The 22,636-nt window shown below is 34.3% G+C and overlaps 1 protein-coding gene across 1 annotated transcript in view; it reads right to left on the bottom strand.

Moving 5' to 3' along the window:
* Positions 1 to 1,404: 1,404 nt before the first annotated feature.
* Positions 1,405 to 22,636, bottom strand: part of LOC102112657 (cadherin-7) — a 71,532-nt gene continuing 50,300 nt past the window's right edge. Inside the window, exons 6-11 of the mRNA XM_005517294.2 lie at positions 19,242 to 19,495; positions 15,350 to 15,486; positions 13,304 to 13,425; positions 11,775 to 11,892; positions 9,478 to 9,729; positions 1,405 to 2,165 (exon numbers count right to left, since the gene is read on the bottom strand). Coding sequence (XP_005517351.1) covers positions 1,672 to 2,165; positions 9,478 to 9,729; positions 11,775 to 11,892; positions 13,304 to 13,425; positions 15,350 to 15,486; positions 19,242 to 19,495 — 1,377 coding nt within the window. The 3' untranslated portion in view covers positions 1,405 to 1,671. The remainder of the gene's footprint in view (positions 2,166 to 9,477; positions 9,730 to 11,774; positions 11,893 to 13,303; positions 13,426 to 15,349; positions 15,487 to 19,241; positions 19,496 to 22,636) is intronic.

Below are 22,636 nucleotides of genomic sequence, written 5' to 3'. Positions count from 1 at the left end.
AAGTTAGGTACAAGCAAAAAATTTGCAGGAACAGACTCTAATTTAGGAACTCATCTACATTGTATCTAAAACAAAAAAAAAACCTGAAAGAATACCTAAACCCACTATTTTACTTGAATATATGCCTTATTATGTAGTAATAAATCATGAAAGATGAAGTATAAATATTGTCAGAATCATAAAAAAGTTGTCTTATTCTAAGAAATCCTACTTCAAAATCATACAGTATATTAACCAACTATAGTTTTCCTTCTGTTTTGGCACTCCTGAACGAGCATAGAAATTATGTGTAGTGAGTTAACACCTTGGGGAAATAATACTTATGTGCAGCAGGATCTAAAGATGACTGCTGAAGTTAAGAGTATTACATTGCTTAACATAAGAAAGAAATAGAAAAATCTTTTACTGTGATTCCTCAGCAGCAAAAGAGAAGGGGAAGGAGAAAAGCAAGGTGTTTACAGTCTTTGAAGTCTACAGCATGTTTAACCTTGAAAATTAAATCTTGCATTAAAGACACTCCCAGCTACCTCTGCAGTCTTCTTTCAAAAAATTGAATGTACAAATATTCTCTTTAAATGTCTCAGACTTTGTAATGGCTCAGAAGAACAACTGCACATCCTTGGAGCTGCTCTCCTTTCTGTGGGTGAATGCTGGGTGGCATTGTTTACTGTAATTTCTCCACTTCCATGCTTCATTTCCTACATTTATCTGAGACTGGAGAAAAATCAGCATGTTCTGACAAGTCTAAAACCATGAGGCAGTAAAATGGACCTGAATTTAGTGGAGATTGGAGTTCCAAAATAAATACAACACTTTATGTCAAACAATAATAAAAAAGGATAAATTCTCCTGTACAAATCAGAAGAGAGAATAAAAAATAGCAAATAGATAGCAACACCTTTTCTATACCTTCATGGGCATCACAAAACTTCCCAACCATAAGATTACATGTCCATATTTATCATTTTATGTCGATTTTCGTCTACTTCATAAGTTGATGACACACTGTGGAATTTCTTAGTAATAACAATATTTTCTCGAAAACTACCCAGAAAATTAAAGAGATTTCTAATTAAATAGCTCTGAAAACAAACAAGGAGAAACACAAAAAAAATTTTCCTGGGCTTTTCTTTGTTTTCATCAGTTCTTCTTCTTTTGTTCTGGTAAGCTGTATGCACACAGTAAAGAAAATTTGCTAAAAAACCCTTGCCTGTGTAAATACCATGAACTGTATTATTTTTATTGATATTGTATTTAGTTATATATTTTAAAATTTATTTCTTCTTAAAACAGAGACTCTGCATTCTCAATATAGCAATACTGTGAAGGCATCTACAGCGTATCACCAGCTCACTGAGGTGACTGTATAACATACTCTTAAAAGTGAGTTGTCTCTGCAGGTATTTGAGGGTTGCTATCTATTTGAACGTGGCCGAGCATTTCATTTTATCAAAAATGCCACCAAACGCTCATATTCTGTGTGGTCAGTGCAGTCCCTAGGACAGGTCTAATGAAGATATGTTCCACCAAGGAAAGAAGAAAAAAAAAAAAAAAAAAGGAAAAAACCTAAAATTTTAAAAATGGAGAAATATTTACAACTTTCCTCAGTCTGTCAGGTTGAGTTTTCTGTTTTAATATTCTTCAGTGCATTTTCAGAGAAAGGTTCCAAGGCTAGGAGTATAAGCAGTCTGGTCCAGTCCCATACATATCTGCAAGCCTTTTAAAACGAGGGCCCCAGTCACTGAGGTAATCGTAGTTCTGGTCAGAGTTTGAGCTGATGGAATCTAAAGAACTGAGCGACTCTGCCACCGAGCCGTTCCCCTCAAATGCATACGTCTGCAGGGAGTCGTAGGGTGGCGCGCAGGGGTCCACGTCAGCTTCTTTTAATCTTTCCCAGATAAATTCCCTAAAAATGACATTATCTGGGATACTTTTAAAAGTTGGTCTGCTCAAGAACTGAATCTCAGGTGTCACATCCCTTCTGGTCTTGGTGTCCCGCATGATGTTGAGGTTCCTCAAGGCAGCCATGTCAAAAGCCTCTGTGTCTTCTTCTCCACCACCCTCGTCATCGTACCTGACAATGTTTTCTCTGATATCTCTCTCTTCATCAAAAATGAGGGGCTCTTTTTTCCGTCGCCTCATGGTGACAATCAGCAAGACAAGAACTGGAAAAAATAAAAGTTAGAGCTTTAGCAGTGCTGAAGTTTTCTTGTATTTTCCTAATGTTGGAAGTACTTATTAATTTATATGGCAAAGACCAAAGGAAATAGCAAGTAATTTATGTGATTAGACGTGAAACCTAGCAGATTATGAAATAACGTTTAAACCATAAGCTTTTTGGACTAAAGAATCTATTTCCCAAATCATTTAGGTATAGCATCTTCATCTCGAATTCTAATATTCTATATTGTCTGCTAAACATAAATTTCAATACTAGTTCAATCTGACTATGACAATCTCAAACCAAAAAATTATAACAACTAAAAAAAAAAAATAATTAAAAAAAAATACCTTTACCTGAACCCTTAAATGCCCAAGGGGTAAAAGCATATTCATAAATTGATGGAACAGAAATAAAAAAATGTAGTTTGGGAAGTGACTCAACTAAAGTCACTGCACCAATATTTGTTGAATAAAAATAAAGTTAAAAAAAATTTATATAGGAGAACACTGAATTTTTAAGCAATGTGTAAAATAAGACTGTCTTAATTCATGGAATAAAACTATCTCTATATAAGATCTCACTTTCCTGAAAAGTGCAAAGTACTGCACTTGAAATTTATGCCTTATATCTAATGAGAACTGCTAGGGCTAGAGTTTACTGGATGAACCAGTACTGCAAATGTAATTGGCTATTTAATTTTAGCTCTTAAAGTTTCTTTCAGCTTGAGAGCTAATACTAAACTGCAGTTAGTACTAGCCAAAAGCACTGCAAGAAACTAGCTCAAGGCTCCTCTTATTCTAATACAGTTTTGGTAGAGAAACATCACTGGTGACACACAGACTATGGAACCAATACTATGAATATTGCACCTATCTGTGAGACATGATGGAGTGTGAATCATCCACCTAGAAAATAATTAATACCATATTGCAGCATCTGGATAACATTTGCTGAGTTAATGCCAGTCCTAGGAAATCACAGGCATCACTGTGATTGTAAAAATAACAGTATATTGAAAAGTGTCACTCCACATTTAATTAACCTCTTCTGATTTTATGATTATTTTTAATGTTAAGAATATGTGATTATGTGCACTGATAACATTTTCAGTCTTACAATGTCAATTAAATGCTGTAGAAACATATGGAAAAGCAAAAGCTAAAAAGTGATAGATATAAAATTAAGATTGAGGTTCCCTAGGTACTCCCAAAAGTGGCCTCCACAAATTGCATGATGCAGGACTATCATTCTTGAAAGCCTTTCCATGGAGGAATCTTAAAATCAGTATCAATCTAGTCATTGTGAGGAATGACTTAATATAAGGACCACTTGGCTAGAATAAACCAGTAACTTGCACATGCAAGAAAGCTGTCTACAGATATTATGGTAATATTTAGAACCGGCTAAAGCTGGAGATGCCTTTCTGCACTATTTTTATTTCCCTTCGGAGCCACACATCTAAAAATAAAACTGAAACTACATTTCTTTTGCCCTAAATTTTTTAAAAAATATATTAGGCAACAATTCTTTCCTCTTTTCTCAGTAGTTACCAAGCATATATCCAATAATCCATCTACTAATACATGTCTTGTGACTATAGTACTACATAATCAGCATCAGCCTTTCACATTTTTTGCCCCTGGCATCCATCTGATTCATCCTTTATGTATTGAATTCAGAAGCCACTAGTTTGGGGCATTTTGCTTTGAACAATATTTACATAAGCAGTTTAATAATATGAAATATTGACCTTTAAAGTGACATTTGTGGAATTTCAAAACATTCTGATATTTGTATAATACAAATTAAGCTGTAAATTATACAGCAGAGAACATAAAATTGTCACCAGATACAATTGCACTCCACTCTTAATATGTTCCCTTATTGTAAAAGATTTTTTAAAATGAAATTAGCTTGCTGACAGTACAAATAGATATTTAAACCAAGATTTCTATTGACATAACTTTGTAATTATTATTTTTAACATTTACTGCTACATTTTTATTGCCATAAAAGTAAGCAGCTAATAATTTACTTTACTCAAGTGTAAATGCATTTTCACTCTACTGTCCCTCTTAACATACTTCATGTTGAAAGTTAAAGACATGCTAATAAGTGTAAAATAAGAAACTTAGTAGGAAGGTCTGCCTAAAGGTACAATAAAAATCAAGATACAATGAATGTTTTATATAGTGTTCCTTCTACCTCTCACACTTGCTTGAAGCCAAGAAAAATATGGAGTCTTTCTAAAGGTTAAATATTTTAGCATTTAGATGACTTTATAAGATTATTAATTTCCAGTCTTTCCAACAGCCATGAACAATAAAGTTTAACCTCTAAATGAACAAAGCTTTAGCTGCACTGCAGGAGCTGCAGAGATGAATATAAGTCCTAAACAATTTTCACTGCTATCTAAATCAAATGCAAATGATTTTAAAGTTTTTTCATTTCTCATTAAGTCTTGGTGGGTTTTTATTTCCTACATTTATGACAAAAGCAGAGATTAAGTTAGTAATTAGGGACTGTCTGAATTTCTAAAAACCTAATTTCATGATTCTTAGAGAAGAAATAATACAGTGGAAAACCTTTAGGCACATATGTATTGCACATCGAGGGCACTAGATTGGCTCCATACTGATACACCCAACTTATACTAAGGAGATGACAATACAGATTTCGTATGTGATGTAACAAATAAACAAATTAATCAATATTTTAAGCAACTAATAACCAGAATTAACAAAGACATTTAAATTAACCTTTTAATTCTTCTGGTTTACCTGATTTTTTTTAAAAATATTGATTTCCTTTAATAGTTACAATAGCCAAGAAAAAAGATTTGTTTGTCTTTATATTAGCTGTGGTAATACACAGTTTTATCCTTGTATTTAGTATACATTTAATGCTAATATTTGTAGTTTCAGTACACCCAAATCAGTCTTTTAGCAAACACCTTTGAATGCAAGAGTGGACTTTTGCTTTGCCACTTTTCAGTGTGCTTTCTGGAATTACCATGAAATTTCCATTTTGGTATGATCTGGTAATAAGTCAGGTTTAGTTCAGCTGAACATATTTCTCTGGTTTAGTATTAATTTTTCCTTTTGTACTGAAGGCAACTGCAACATAATTGTAAAGAAGCCATAAAAGTCATGAGACGCCCTGAGGGAGAAGACTACATGCAGAGCTGTACAGAAAGGCACACAGCTAAATCACAAGCATTACCATGCTTTGTATACACTACACCCCTAAGCCAGGAATTTACTATAGCAATAAGCCACATCAGCTGCGAGCAGATCTGCACATTGGTTTATGCCTTAGGTGTGTCATGATTCATAAAGCTGATGATTGGAGATCCTCAGCCATCTAAACAGCGCACTAATAACCTATTTAGTTATACCTTGCAGTTGCCAGTACAGTCAGATAAGGTTTGGGGATTACAGAGGCCAAGACTCAGGAAACTTGAATTTAATTCCCACTTAACAAGCTTCACTTATACCTGTTGTTTAATCAGTTTGGACTGATATTTGCAAAGTGACTGTGACCTTTAAATGCCCACACTGAGTGACCCTAATCAGCTCCCTAACTTTCCAAAAACAGCTGCTACATTTCATACTCAACCACTTCCTGGAAATGTTGCTTTAGGTACCTCTAGTTAATTGTTTTCCCCCCATTACACATTTATCACTTTAAAACTGCAAGGCCAAACCATACAATATTACATAGTCACATTCTGTACACGTTATACCTAATAAGAGACTAGGATCCTTATGACTCAAACTGTTTCTTCTTGTTTACAAATCACAGTTATGTGTTCTGATTTAATTTGGGTTTTGCAGGTATTTTGATAATGATAACAGATTTGCTGTCTTTCAACTGAAAAAAAAATTACTTAAAGCTGTATTTTCAAGTTTTATCAACATATTATTCTCATAAACTATAGTGCTACACCAATAGGAAGTTTTCTTCAGTCTTCCTAAGAAAATAGGTGACACTAATAAAATACCTTCAGAAATATGAAAGACAAAAATAACGAAAAGGTATTGTGCCAATCTAGCTTTCAATACAATCAATACAAAGAAAATACTTAACCTCTCAAATGTGATTAGGTTATCTACAGGTGAATATTGTGTTTCTGTGATTTTATGTAAACATTTTATGCTGAGATGTTGTTACAATAGCAATTACTGTTTCTGGAAGATGCTAACTGAAAAACAAATTACCTTGAATTAAATTACCATATAATTTTCAGAAAAGTTAAAAAATTCCTACTTACTTTCTTCAAAATTATGTGCAGTCCAAAATTAAACAAACTGCCTTTTCATATGCTTTTTACTATTTTTTATATTTTTTTTCTTTCTGTAAAACTTAGCCTTACTTCATAATTGGAAGGCTGCTTTGTGAAATTAAAAAAGTACTAGCATTTTCTTGTAAAATGCAAATTACAACTTAAACTCCATCAGTCAGTATGAAGATAGAAAGAGAATTTGTTTTTAAATGTTTTTAACTTTATAAAATTATTTTATTTTGAAAAAATAATCTATACCTAGTCTATACTAGTCTATATTAATCTATATATGCAATTTTTATAAAGGAGTGTGATTTAATAATTTTCTTCCTTCTTAGAGTTAGTGAAAACATTGTGCTTATCTAAAAATGATTGGTTTCTTAAATAAAAGTAGTAACACTAAGAAATCCCACTGAGACAATCTGGTCTTGGTAAAGATTAATAGTTATATACCAGCCATAGACATGTATGGGGCAAGACCAAAAAGTATATCATACTAACTTTGAGAAAGTAAGAGCTGGTTGAGAATTCAAGACAGAATGCATGTATTCATTCTATGCAAATTTCATGCCTTCTCTGCTTTACAATTGACACCCATATTAAGATGACATTGATTAGTGTGACTGGATTTGCACTGCGTGTTAATCTCGAGTTAGGAAAAGATATTGATCCGGTAGACTGTATTCCTTTTCACTGATAAAGTCTTACACAAAAACATGCATCTCTTGTCCCAGTCCTGGAACCACTTGCCAACAGCTGAAGCCTGTTTTTTATGCTGTACTAGTGGAACTTCAGCATTTTTCTCAGGAATGTATGCAAAGAGCAAAAGGGAAAAGAGTAATTCCTAGAAATATCACCATGTAGCTGTTCCCAGAAAACATACTCTAGGATAAAATGAGAGAAAAAGAAAGGCTCTGGGACCAGACTAGCAGCTGAGTTTCACTGGGAATCAGTGATGCTTAAGTACCTCTTCCTTGTGAACACTGGCATGTGGCCGAGACTAAAACAGCATAGAGTATCAAAATGCAACACTCAAAGCCAGGGTTACCATATAAACACAGCCTAACCTGTTCCTGCAGCTTTGAACTGTACTCAAAAGGAACAGTTTAGGCTGGAAGTGATGATGGCACATACAAATGGCTTTTTTTGATAAACAATGTTGATGCCTTCAGACAGAAGACATTGGAAACTCAAAGTCTTTGACAAATAAAATCAGTGGCGAGGTGGTAATATGCAAGATTTTTTTCCCAAACCCTTGTTCAGAACACTTTAATAATAACTGGAATAAAATCTCAAATTTGTGTGTTTACTGGTTGTATTTGACCCCTGGTGTACCAAGTAAAATAAGCAAGTAATTTGGTGCCAACATGCTGTCTCCACTCAATAGTCTTCTTGAAATCCTACTGCTTCTATTTAAGTCAAGTTTATGACCAGATCAAGCTACATGGTACCTACAGCAGTTTCCCATGTAATTTTCAGAAACTCCCTTCTCATATATAACAAAAATAGTGACATTTCATTTCAGGATCAAATGAATTGCTATGGTTACAGGAATTTTATTCCTAAGTATATTGGACTAAAGTTTAAAGAGGGTGTTTTTTCACTGATACTAATGCCAGTTGATATAAGGGAACATTTTTATATCTTTTTGAACTCTAACATTTAGCTTCATGTCCAAATAAAGTTCATTTGTGTACATAAATTGGCTAGAAATGCTACTAGAAAAATGGTATTTAAAAAGGTTCGTTAAAACTTTTGGCAATAATTCCCTTCCATTTCTTAAACCTAGGCCTAACCATGTGTTGAGCGAGAATAAAGTCTTATGGTGTTAGATTTTTTTATGTCATGGAGATGGAAAACTTTAGAAATGCCACCTCCTATATGTATATATAGCTACTGGGTGAGTTGGTTGAGTTCATTGCAGAGGTAGTGATTTTTATTACTCTGTAAAAAAAGTATGAAACAGGTTTTTCCTTTTTGGAGTCCGTTAGAAGTATTTTAGCAGAAGGAACACTTCCTTCTAATGTTTTCCAACGACATGAATCAGAGTGCTAAAGAAGACATATCTACATGTGGTAGAAGTGCTGCCATGAACAGAAGTTTGGACACAAGTCTCTTGATTTGACCTATCCAAATTACTTTGATAAGAGTGGCAGATAAAACACCACTGGGATTACACCAACATAAGAAGACTGTGGACTTCTCCCTTTCCTTAGATTGGTATGTAGAGATAGGGAATAGAAAAATTTGTTCATTGACAGCGACACTGAGGAAAATTCTTGTGTGCTGAACTGGATATCCTTGTTAACATATGAATTTTCAGACAAAAAGCAAAACTTCACTGTTGCTTACCTTATCCTTCATCTTTATTTCTTGATTTGACCCCTTACTTTCCCATTTATTGTTTAATGACTAGGTATTACAAGAGAAATGCTAGGCAAACTAGGATGTTGACACCATTCCACTCTTTTCAAATGCCTTTTATCTAGTTGCAGTTTCAATGTTCAACATAAAATCCAGCTGTGCTACCATTTGCAGAAGTAACAAAAGATCACTCTGTAGATGATGTCAGTTAATTATGATTCTTAGCAGTAAATTGCATCTGCTATATTTTCTGAATATCTTTTGTTCTATGCAATTCAATAAATGTTTAAAAACTCTTATGGCTGTGGAAAACGGATACACTGATGCTGGTTATATGGTGAGTATGATAAACCAACTGCTTCCATAAACTGTCTTATCTTTTAAATATTGCATTTGATGCAAGTCATGATTTTTTTTTTTCTTTTATTGCTATTTCTTATATCTGTCTGGAGGCAGCTTGATATAGAAACAAGCTATCTAAATTGATAATCTCAATCCAAAGGGGGTTTTTTTGAGCTAATGATACAAAATGCTGCTCTTTCTTGAGTACTATCTGTTCCTGTTCACAGAAATCAGGGTGGAGGGGAATGTTGAAGCTTATATGCATGTATCTTTTGCTACGATGCATTGAATGGAAAACAAGGGTAACAGAAAGAAGACATACCTAGCAGTGTCAAGACACAAGCCAATATTGCTATCAGGGCTCCAGTGCTAAGTCCTGCAGGCAAGATGTAAGCTTCTGCATTGCACGTCTGAGCAATGCCATCCGCATCACAGTCACAGACCCTGATGGTGAGAGTATTAGTGCTACTAAGGGAGGGTGATCCACTGTCCACTATGAATATTGGCAAGTAGAAAACAGACTGTTCCTGTCTTCGAAACCCATTTCTTTTGGTTAATACTGTCGCAGTATTATCTAGATAAAGGAATAAAAAGACAAATTATAAAATAAGTAACTTTTCTAAAACACAAGCTTATAAATACTATAGCCTTCTACTTAAAGACTTTTTAAAAATATTCATATTATTTCAACAAGTTTACCTTTCCAGTCGTATAGTTTTTTAATCTGCAGAGGTAAAATCAATTTAGATATCACACACTACTAAACAAGAAGATTTCTATTTTCAAAAAAAAGAATATTTCAAAAATGCAGAGGTCCATTTTTTTTTGTCTAAGCTTACATTTTCACAGTCTGGATAGACATCTGAAGAACAGATCATTATAAAAAGAAAAAAAATACCCTTCAGTGATCAGATTAGGGATCTAAATACACGTTTCCAGTTAATTTACAAACATCTATTTCAACTATTTACAGATATAGATATCGTATTAATGGAAGCAATGACCATATTAATAGGAGAATAGGTTCTGAAGATCAATGAAATGTTTTTTGAATGCAAAAAATATTCCAGTCTGTGCACAAACAAGGTAATTGTGCATGCAACAAAGCCATACTGCTGTTTTCAGACTCTTCTGAGATCAAGATGGCCATTATAATCAGTCAAAAATGTATAGTTTGACACTGGTCTGTCTGAGTTATGTGATTAAAAAGCCTGTGTGTTCAAGAAGATATGTGCAAAACTCACTGTGTACAACACAAATTGGGACCTCCTGAGAAGTAGGGAGTTACATCCCCCAGGATGTATAGAAATGTTCATTCAGCTGGTCTATCTGCTTACCTAGCTATCCATAGACAGATATAATGGCAGTCAGTAAAGTTATCCCATTGTGTCATCCATTATGATCTAATTGGCTAAATATGCAAAAACCTCTTGATATAACATAGCATGAGACATGCATAAAATTAACTAATGTTGAATGAGGCAGCTGCTGCTGTGTCTTATACCTCCACTGATTTTATGGGCATTACAAAAGTCTATTATTACTCTTATCAAATTATAAGTTCTCTGGAAGAGGGTCTCTTTTCATTAACTGCTTTACAGTTCTCATGATTTCAGATTTCTGAACAGTCCTATTCTAATGCACTTTTATTATTTTGATCATTGCTACTATTAGTCTTCAGTTTTAAACTGCAAGCTGCTCATATGAAGAAAATTAAGCATTTCATTAACTACATGTAAGGTAAGGCAATGAAGAGCTGCATGAAAAAACTTTTAGGTCACACATTATACTTACTGTATATTATTCAAAGTCTGCCTGTACAAACAGTGTCCTTCAGTGTCCATATGTTTGTTTTTCTTGTTTTACTAATAGGATGACTCTGTAGCTCTGGCTAAGTACTGATCCACAAAAGAGCAATGCAAGAGCAATACCATGTCTAGTTAGTTCTGTTTGCTACAGCTAATAGCTAAACTGCCTGACACGTGCCCAGCTGCTGTACTGTGCAGTGCAACTAATGAGGGCAGTAATTAGAGTGTGTTCTCAGATATTTTAACTAACAGAAATGGGATGTCAGTGGGAGTCTTTGAGGAAACAATCATAAGAAGTCTGTGCAAATATTATAGGCAGCTTTCATTATTAAGAGCATTCTTCAAAAGGGGATATACTTAGTTACTGAAAATATGTATTTTTCTAAAAACAAAACAAAATCCCCACAAATCACAAAACATCTCCATCTATCATGCACTCATTTTTTATGTCCTGAGTTGTATTAATAAGACATGAATTCCTGGACATTTTTCAGTCACTGCCCCAAGATAAAATCTAATTTAGATAAAAACCTATAAATACAGGAAAAAAATGTGAAGAGTGACTGATGGGGGGGTGGGGGGGAAGGAAAGATTTAAAGATTTTATGCTGCTCTGTTTGGCTCAAGGCTTTAAATGATTCAAACAACAGCTTAATTCCTTTGACAAATAGTCTATAGATAAAATTATTTGGCAGGCTGATTGTAGTTTATGTCCTTACCAGAACACAAGTTTATGTAGGTCATAATAAGCATGCTGCTTTGAAAATGGAAGGCGCCAGTGGTGAGTATTTGCCAAATCAAAATTTTCTTACCTTTGTTGTCTTGCAATGTAAAATTGTGGTTATTTGCTGCCTCTGCTGTTAAACTGAAGTAGAACTGATGGCCATTTGGTGGGTCATCCTTATCAATTGCACTAATTTTTTGGATCACCTGTTTTGAGATACATCAGGGTTTCATTGGAACATATGTACATGTACATTACCTAACCATTCTGTTACCTATCAAAATATCAACCCTCCCTTGAGTTCTAATCATCTTGCATTTTGGTCTTCTAAACTCTTAAGCATGCAGAGATTATTAATGGGTGACTCAGCTCTTTACCTGTAACAAATTTATTGGCCAAAGCAATGCTCTGCAGGGTGTGGGAGAAAATTAGGTCCTGTCATTCATCAAAGCTTGGAGTAATAAATTATATATCAGTGGAAGAATTATCTTCTGGATGGTTCTTAGTGCAGTTATCAGTGGCTGCAATCAATGTTGCAAACCTTCACACGGAAACCGTGATGTTTTTGAGCATTTGAATTAATGCACTCTTTTTTTCTTTTTTTTTTTTTTTTTTAATATAATAAAAAACAGAAAGGCACATCATAAGTATATTATTATTTTCTGGAATTTCACTACTATTATTTTTTAAATTTAATTTTCTAAAGTTCTGTCAAAATCTATCTCTAAAGAAAGTGTCACCACTACTTAAAAATCCACAAAAATTGGAAATTCCAATTCTCTGGTCCAGTTCTGATCAGAGCACAGGGAAAACAGGGAGCCTCAACAATAAGAGCATGAATACTCTGTGTTTCTCGTGAACACAAGCTAATAATCATAGTGTTTTTTTATCAGAATTTAAATTATGAGGTGATTTTGAAATGTGTAGTAAACATCTACTGCAGGAATGACAATACACTGGGAGAAGGCACAAAAGTGTGAAGTCTTCCAGGAAATATGTGGGATCTATGCAGTTGCAGCGTCTTCTAGTTTTCTGGCAGTGGGAAGAGAGACTGAGAAAGCACATGGATTTTGTGAGGTCTTCCAAAGTAGAGATGAAAAGGCCAAATATAAGGGACACTATGGACAAACAAGTGATAAATTTAGTATAAGTCTAGGACCACTTGGAAGATATTTGGGTAGTAAAAAATATAGAAATAAAAAATAGGAATATATTCCCCTTGTTAAACTGTGTCCTTATGGTCCCTACTTCCTAGGGGGATTAAAAGTGTCTACTCATTTTCAGAATGGTGGGAATTTAGTCTCAGAATAACCCTTGTGTTACTGCTTCCCACTTCCCAAAAAAATTAGGAGGAAGTATACATTCTCAGTATTATTCATAATTAGGTGAGTTAAGCAAAATACATCAGTTATACAAGTAAGAAAGCCAGAGATTTTAACATTACTTTCAACCAATATTTTTTACATCTGCATCTTTCTTATTGTTTGCTTGTACTGCTCATCAGAGCCTCATTTTTACTGTTATAAGATGATTTTTCTTTGTCTTAAAGCTGGAAGACTTTCATAAGGAATGGCTGTTTGTCTGGTAAAAATAAACATAAAACCTATCAAGACATACCTGACCAGGCTGAGCATTTTCACAGACAGTTGTCTCATACTCCATGGCAAACTCAGGGGCATTGTCATTGATGTCAAGGATTGTGATGGCTACATAGCCTCTCCCAATCTGTGCTGGATTCTCTGTAGGAAAATGTCCAATAAAACAATTAAGAGGAGATCCTTGCAAGTTATTCTGAAGGTCATTATCGTTTTCACTTGCATTCTTCTTTTGGATATGCATGTCAAATCAATTATAATCCCTCCCTCAAATACAAAGGAAGTTGTTGTCTTGAACTTCCAGACCAACATTTATGTGCTCCAGCTGCTTCAATTAACCTAAGATTTTACTTTCAGGATGAACTGGAAATCTAACTCACTAATCACAGCATCGAATTAAATCACATGGAAGGATAAGAGCAAGATGATATAAAATCATCACCAAGCTAGCCCAGACATCACTATTCATACTGGGAATAGCAGGACTATTATGGGTTCAACTTTTTTTTTTTTCCTTGAACTTTATATGGATCAGTCTATTAAGAAGTCAAAATCAGAATTTTATCAGCTACGTGTCAGAGAAAAGAAGGCTGCATTCTGAATCAAATCCCAAAGTATTTACAGTGCACACACAGCTAAGCATTTCAATACAGTCATTAATATATTGAACAGCTTAAATACAAATCACATCCTAAACTGATACACATTTCTAGCTAAACTCTGAATATATTCAGTTTCCAATGTCATAGTTTAACCTTAAACACTAATTATATTTTGGACTAAGCATATATATGGACATAAGCATCAGTCAGTGCAATACTTCTTTTAGTCTCTCTTTTGGAGCAGAGAATAGAGTTGTTATAGTCCTTTTTTACCAAAAATGTTGGAATTAGTGTTGCAACAGGATAAAATGAGAAACTTTACAAAACTTGAAATATGTATCTATCATTTTATAGTGTTGTGCAACCACATATAAATAAATATTTCAAGCACCTAAATGTAAATCACAAAGTGGGTTTTTTTTCATTTGTTTGTTTTTATACCACATGTGAAATACCAAAGTAAGCCATTTTGACACCAAAATTTTCATCTATTGAAGTAAACTTATTGAAAATCAAGCAGGCATGAATATAAGTTAGTACAGTTACTTGTGTTTTTAGACTGTCATTTTTGTCAGATATTCCCCTTGTCTATCTCATCAGTTTTGCTACCACCCAGGAAAATTTTTGGTTTTCATTTTGGGTTTTTAGACCAAAATTCTACTTGTGATCAAGTAGAGTAATACAAGATAAATTCATAGAGACACTAAATGATAAATCTTAACTTTCAGGTTAAATGTTAAATTAAGCTCAGTGAAATCAAGAAAACATGATTTTTACAACAACAAGCCAGAAAACTGATAATGTTTTTATTATCACAGCCCAACAGAGCAGTAATAAAGATGAAATTTAAAGATATAAATTCTTCAAATATAAAAACACTTCAAAAAATGTATTCAAAGCATAACAAGTTTAGGTTTGAACCTGCATTACAAGAATTCCTGTATCCATTTGAAGCATTACATTTTTTAACACTTTTCATCTTACACCAAAAAAAGATACCAAGTACAAAATGACTTCTACAGTGGTACCTTACAGTCAAAATGAAACCACATTAGCATTCACATCCCCTTTTTTTCTGAGAATGCTGTGGTTGACCAACAGCAATCAGCTCTGACAGCCCTCACTGAGATGGGGTAATCACTCTCCCCCATCTTCTATATCACCTTTCCTGTAATCAGACTTAGTGTGAGACTGCTGACTTATCATATTTCTTGTACTTTGTAACTTTGTACTTGTCTTTCTAAAGACAAAAGAATACACAAGGCGTGAAGGGAATGAAAGAGCAAACACCTAAATGGTTGTATTTTTAAATTTTTATCATATAGATTTCTTTTGCATTAAGTAATAAGTTATTTTTATGTGCCAAAGCTTGCAACTGCCAGAATTTCTCTGAATGAAGCTCATCAAAACCAAGCCTGAAGCTTTACACATAAACTGTAGATAAAAATCTTTCTACGGATACTTACGACTTTCCATGGCCAAAACTGTGATATTATGAACAGCATTAGTTTCCCTGTCCAAAGATTTGGCAGTTGTAATGACTCCACTGTTGGCATCAATATTGAAATACCTCTCCAGGTCTGTGTTTCGATCTATCGAATACCTAGGTAAAGGAGGATAGAAAGTTTTCATTTATGTTCAATTACAGCTTGTAAAAATATTTCACTGATTTCTTATTAGAGGGAAAGCATTTCCACTGTTTCCCCAGTTTGACCATTGCTCAGTCGAGTTTCCCTGGGGCGCTGAGAGAAGCAAAGCCACATGCAAAGGTGAGAGAATTACACAGTGACTTGTGCTGACAGTGGCAGGCTCCACTCCCACAGTGTTAAGTGAGGTTGTAGGTATTCTTCTTTTCTTTCCTCCTCTCTGCTGTGAAGCAAACTCAGGAATTAATCAAACGGTATCCTCCTGAGAGCCAGCTAAGGAGAAGGTGAGTTGGAATTTGCTACAAGGCTGTACCATCCAGGCACTGATCCCATGGGGGCTGGCAACCTGAGCGCAGAGCTTTCTGTCATCAGCAGAAGAGCCCCTGAGTCACCCAGAGCTGCAGGGGAAGAGGGAAAAAGGAAAGGTGATGCAGACTAGGGTCAAGAGATTGCATGTGATCACTGCCAGCTCACAGTGCTTTACTGTCATTAGACAAACAGGGACTTATGCTCTTAACTCTTTGGCTTAACATTATTTTACCTCCCAATTTGTTTTAGGAAGAGGATCCTCTTAGGAGCTCCTTAGAAAACTGAAAGTAGCATAAGAGAAAAGGTCAAAATACCTATGGGTGATTTGTTTATATCTCTTTTGAGAGTAAGGGACAGTTGATTAGGCAGATTTAGATTTACAGTTGGAATATTCTTGACATTAGATTTATTATTGGGTTATATTCTTGCACTCTCATTTAGGTCAAGTATGTACTCCAGAGCACTTCCTTACACTCACGATGAATTAAAATGTCTGAACCAGATCAAGTATTATCATTGCAATTACTGACAGAGTGATGATATATTAGATTATTGATATAACAAAAACCAAATTCTTTGAACAACATGGAAAGAAAGAATTATGCAAGGCAATTAAAAAAATGGGACTTCCTGGACACAGTGATTTTATGAAACTATTTGTTCTGTGTTGTAGTATATCATCTTCTTTACTGTATTGCTGTGTTTTTGTCTATCCCCCTTAAGTGTCCAATCTAAGTGCAGAGCCTTTGTCAGATAATTAGAACTGTTTTGCTGTATTGTGTCACAGTGAGAGAATGAGCTGTAACAACAGTATTTCTTGTGGATTACTGCTTTCCCTCTTTCATTTTTTCTTTTCTTCTTTCACTTTTTCTTAACTGTAGGCCATTTCTCACTTTGTTTCTTGCCAGAACTGCTGTTTATTTGGTCAGCAGTGCTCTACAGCTGCTTTGTGGCTGGCAAGTTTCCCCACGAGACTATACCTGTCACCTCCGCTGTGTAGTCAATCTTGGCAGGCCTCATAGCTGAGATTCAGTCTCCTGCCAGATTTCCCTTAGAAATCCTTAGATTTCCCAGTTATTAAGACTATCACTATGCAGCTTGAAGAGTCAAATGATAAGAAGTAAAAGAAAAGGAGAAAGAGAAATGGAGGAGGACATGGAGAGGTGAGAAAGAAGAAAAGGAAGAAAGCAGTAAAGGAGGGAGACAAGGAGGGAGACAGGGAAAGAGGGAGGAAAAGTAAACAAGTTATATAAATTGGATGACAGATCCTTATGAAACAAGAAGAAGAATAATTTTATTCATAGGAAGCAAGCAGTTTCCCTTATTTATAAGCATTGTATCCATACTTCAATTCTAAAAAAATATTTTAAATACATTTAATCCTTTAATTCCTCACAGCCATAGTACTTGGAAATCTTTGAGCTGCAGGAGTTTTAAATCCTTTATTTAAGCTAGTTCAAACATCAATAGTTCTCTGTTCCTTATGAGATAACCTCTTATTTTCAAAACATTTATTATTTTCCCTAGTCCTTGGTATTGTCAAGGTTCTGTGTCTGATCTTGTAATTTCAACATTTTATGAATTGTAACAAATCTAGTTTTTAATCAGTATCAATATAATCCAATGTTTGGAAGTTGGAATACTTATTTATAGATTAATAGTTTAAACTCCTTAAACAGATCATGAAAAGTTTTATGCATTAATCCTACTTAGCACATTCCAATTTTAGGTGAATCTGTCTCTGATGTATCATAGCATATGTAGAACAGCTTTAAATTTTATGATCTTTCAGTACTTTTGACCATGTACATAGGAGGTTCACAAGTATATTGATAAATCCTCACTACTTTTCTTTTTTCCTCTCCCTAAAATTTCAAGAAACTTTGAAACAGAAGAAATCTTCAAGATGTTAGCAGGTGATATAATTATTTTTTATGCTGGAATTGTAAAAATTAACCAGATCAAGGCCAACAAACTCATCTTTATGTTTGCAAAGGAGTCAAAAGAATTCTGAGCATGGCCTGCACTAGTGGAACTGTGTTTAAGCCTGTTCTAAATGATTCTGGTAACCAGATATCATACACCAGATGCTAACATTGGTGCCAAAAAGTACTGCCACAGCAAAGATAAATTTCACAAGTAAATCAATGCCAAAGATTCATCTAGGACTTGTTTATACATGATAGGAATCAGCTATTTTGAATATGCTGCAAATATATAACGAAAAAGATAGAACACTTGCATCACCTCTAGGAGTGAAACATATGCTTTACTTTTGCAACATAAGATCTCTGCTTTAGAAATTACACCAGATTCCCAAGCTCCCATTTTCAATGCATGAAAGGAAAGATTTAACATTACCAAAACAAGTGACACCCAAAAAAATACCCACAAAGATCTTTCCTATGTATGCCCTAAGTGAGCAATAAAAACAAAAGAAACTAAGCAGTAACTTTTAATGGTATATGAGTTCCTCCCCCTGCAGGTGTTTAAATTCACAGAATTCCTAAGTTATAACCATTACTTTCTAGATGCTTTGCATGTTCCTTTGAGAATTAATAATACTACTCTGCATAAGAAAAATAACAAGTAGTTCATTAGTGGTTTAGCTAAGGTGGTGAGTCTTTGCCCTTGAGATCTGACCTTAGATACAGGCAAACAAGACTGAGAATTTGTGTTCTCTTATGATTTCTTAATGATCTTGGACATTGTATTGTGTAAGACCTGCAGGTTTTTCAGACACTGAAGACAAAGGAAGAGGGCCTTGACAGTTTAAGAATCTCCAGTGATCATATCTCTTCCAGTTCAAGTGGAAGATACTTGGCCACAGTAAAAGGTACAAAACCAAAAGCCTTTAACTATCTTGAATGGAACAGGATGCATTTCATCCCGTCCACTTCTCTCATCTACAGAGTTCTTGCTAATGTTTCCTGCCATGGGACCTCAGCTCCATGTGGGAATTGATGTCCCATTACCTTCTGATTCCTAGTGGACACAGACTATGAATCTTTATTCAAGCATGCATGTATATTATAGATATAATTTTTGATCCTGGTTGATTTAAGAGAATATAACTTGCTAGAGATAATAATAGACTCTTCCTAAGCATAGAGAGTAATAAATATGAGCAATATTTTTAGGTAAATTTTTCATTTGGTATTCTGAAACTTTATCTTCTCTTCTTTGCTTCACAGAGATTTAAACTTTTTTTTTTTTTTTTTCAGAGGTTCTGTAGTTCAGGTTATAAAAGTTAAACCATGCAATCTCATAGAACATCTGAATGTCTCTCTGCAAAGGAAGAACACTTATTAATTACTTTCAGTGTAACCAAATACCTTCCCAGTACAAGATGAACGGCTTCAATGCAAAGGATGAATAAATAATTAAGATCTCTTACAATTACCTGACAGGACTATTTGAGGCATCTGGATCATGGGCCGCTACAGTTCCAATGATGGTGCCAACCTTTGCTGCTTCAGACACCACCATGGAGTACAGACGTGAAGTAAACACAGGCGGCTCATCAACATCTTCTACGATTATCTTCACTGTTGTCATATCACTGAAGGGCCCCAGGCTCAGGAAACGAGGGTCAACATGCATATTGGCTGCTTCTATCCTCAAGGTATAGCTTGTCTTAGCTTCAAAATCCAGCTCCTATACAGGTAAAATTATTTGGAAATTTTATTATTCAGTGATGTTGACGCAAAACTGTTCTGCTTAAAACTTTCATAAGTATAAAATGAAATGAGCTTGGCCATTTGTATACAAACAACACTTCTGACTGACTGACCATAGCTGATGGTTCATTTTTTAGCTTTCTCGAAACATTATTTGCAGAGTCTCACTAGTGAATACTCTGCAATGACTTTAGTGATAAAGATAGTTCTCCTTTGTGAGTGAAACAAATTTATGAGATAATGGCAAAACTTTCTGTAACTTCTGTAAGGACCAGATTCTCACTGATTATTTCACTATTGTGAATTAATACTTATTTTTGTCTCACTAAAATTTTATCTAAGCTAATGGCAAATAAACTGTAGCATACTACCCAGACATAAGAACTCAATATAATCTTTAAAGGTTACTTACAGGTGAAAACACCTCATTCAGAAAATTATGGGTGAGATTTTTTTTTTTGTTTTAAATTGAATTTATTGGTTTTTGCATAGTATTAGGATTGACTAAAAAATTTTTTCTCCAAGCTCTTATAAATTTGTGTAGAAAATGTGGCAATGACTTAAATGACACTGCTTATATCACAATATTTTGTACTGAGATTGTTTTGGTTTGTTTTTATTAAACAAAATACACAAATTTTTATATCTTCCTTCTGCTTTTATTTTTAATTTTTTAATTATCCTCAGTGGAAGTACAGTTTCTTTTATAATAAATACTGCATTAGAATCAAAAACTACCACCCACAACAAATGAGATATCTGTGATCTGAGGTTATTCAGATTCTTCAGAAATAGGAAAATTTTATTTGAGGAAAAAATAATTTTAGCTCACATGAAATTACTGAAAGAAAACATCAAATCAATATTAGAACCATTTACTCTGTATCTATAGTCTTAGTTGGTCAGCTTGCACCAAATATCCAGCTAACTATTCCTTTAAAATTCCAAGTTTAAGTAATTAAAAAAAACAGCAAAACACCTAGCTGAAGCACTTCTAAAGCTGCAGTCTGGTTACTCAACCACATCTTCAAACTACAATTCCAAGTGTATAAAACAGATTAAAAATGTTTTTCTGCAGTTCTGCTACTGAATACATCACAGGGATCTGAGATGTGCTTGCAAATTAATCCTCCAGCATCTGTGAAACATTCCAGTTTTCACTCAGAGGAGCAGCAGAGGTGAAACACACATCTGTTGACCTACAAGGGCCTAAGTTCTCCATCTAGTTACAGTCGGATAAATCCCAAATGAGCATCTTAAAGTCAGCGATTATGCTGACGCTATAATACAGCTGCAAACAGTCTAGATTTAAATATGAAAGATGAAGTGCAGCACAGCACACTCAGAAAGGCACTGAACTTTTACAAACTCTGTGTGGCAGCAAAAGTCTTCTCCATTTGGGAATACATGTGATCCTCATATTATGCAAGCACTTCTTGAACTGAATCAAAGCTGCAGTACCCACAGCTCTTGTAAAACAGATATGCTAAAATAGAAAGTTTGTCTGGATACTGGTCCCTGTACTGGATACAGCTGGTCAGTATTCATTAGTAAAGCATGTTTAATAGGTTTTTTTTTATTTTCACTTTGGTTTTATATTTAAAGTACAATACATGTGTTATGAAACAACCTCACAACCATATTGCAAATGCAATGTGATGCTGGAATAAGGAAAACTGGCTCAGAAACTTCATTCTGCAGTGATAACAATTAGGCAAATGATATGACTAGATGAGCACAAACAAGCACACAAATATCTTAAGACATCACATTATCTAATAAAAGCAAAATATTAATTAAAAAATTAAAACTTGAAAAAACAGCATAATAAATAAATGATAATTTGAAAAATGTCAAAGGCAAAAGGCTAACATTTGTTGAACTAAAAAAAAAAACAACAAAAAACACCAAAACCAAAACTCCTCCTCAATAAACAAAAACACTGAACCTTTTGCAAACAGTATATTTGCAGTCAGAATGTACAAAAGTATGTAGTGGAGAAAGGAAAGCTAATTCAGCCTCATTAATGAGGGGTATCTCTTGAAATTGCGTGATTGAGATTGCAGTGACACCTAATCAAACACATGGAAACATATGAGACTGCAGAAAAGTTACCTGTTTCTGACATACTAATGTAAACAGCACAGTCCTTCAAAGTAAAGAAATTATTAAATTTCTGATTTAATAGACAAAATGTATACCATATATGTACTCAGAAAATTATATAAATTTTAATTTTATTTTAATAGACCAACACAACAAAAAAGAAATACTTAAAATAATTTTAAGACACCCCCATGTTTCTATATTGATTAAAGAAGACTCCTTTAAAACTTTAATAACTGAAATAATAAATAAGTGTTTTTGCATATGAATTTTTATTATAAGGGAGTGTTAGACTAGTAGGGAATTCACCAAAAATACACATTCATTAGGAAAGTATTTCCTTATAGAAAAGGTTGAAAAACTAACAGCGGTGCAGATACATATTCTAAACAGCCTTACTTACTAAGTGCATGTTCAACCTTCTCTAACGTAGCCATGTACATCTGAGAAAATCACCATATGCTCCTTAGTGTGACTGTAGCAAAATTATTCCAGGAAAGATATCAGCTGGTGAATGCCTGTTTTTCACCAGTCACTAGTAAGGGAGTCTCAATAACTGAAAGAAGCAAACATCTGTTCTCAGCAACATGAATCCTTCCCTAGGATTCCCTCAGATATCTTCTGGTACTCAATGCTGCTGGCAGTATTCAAAATATATAAGGATCCTTGTTAATGAAAAATAAAGTAATAAATTTTAAAGATCTAATCTATGGATGTATGCAGTAGATAAGAGTTGGTGTTTACAAGAGGGTAATTATGGATTGACTGATGGATTTTACAATATCCAGTGATTTTATTTTCAGTATTGTTATTTTCAGTTCTTTCTAGCAGAGCCTGTCTTCTGTCTTGGGGTGTGGCAATTTCTACGAAAGCTACAGTCATCATCCTCAATCTGTTGCTCTAAAATATACAACCTCAGATACTGTGGGGAATACAGAGGTGTCAATCAGGGTTTGAGGTCGAACATAATCTGGGAAAATCAAACAAAATATCTAAACTATGATTAATGTGA

The sequence above is a fragment of the Pseudopodoces humilis genome, chromosome 1 (genome assembly GCF_049639895.1).
Source record: "Pseudopodoces humilis isolate 2021_Gansu_Grassland_sample_001 chromosome 1, ASM4963989v1, whole genome shotgun sequence".
Lineage (NCBI taxonomy): Eukaryota > Metazoa > Chordata > Aves > Passeriformes > Paridae > Pseudopodoces > Pseudopodoces humilis.
This window is presented reverse-complemented; position numbering and strand designations above follow the sequence as displayed.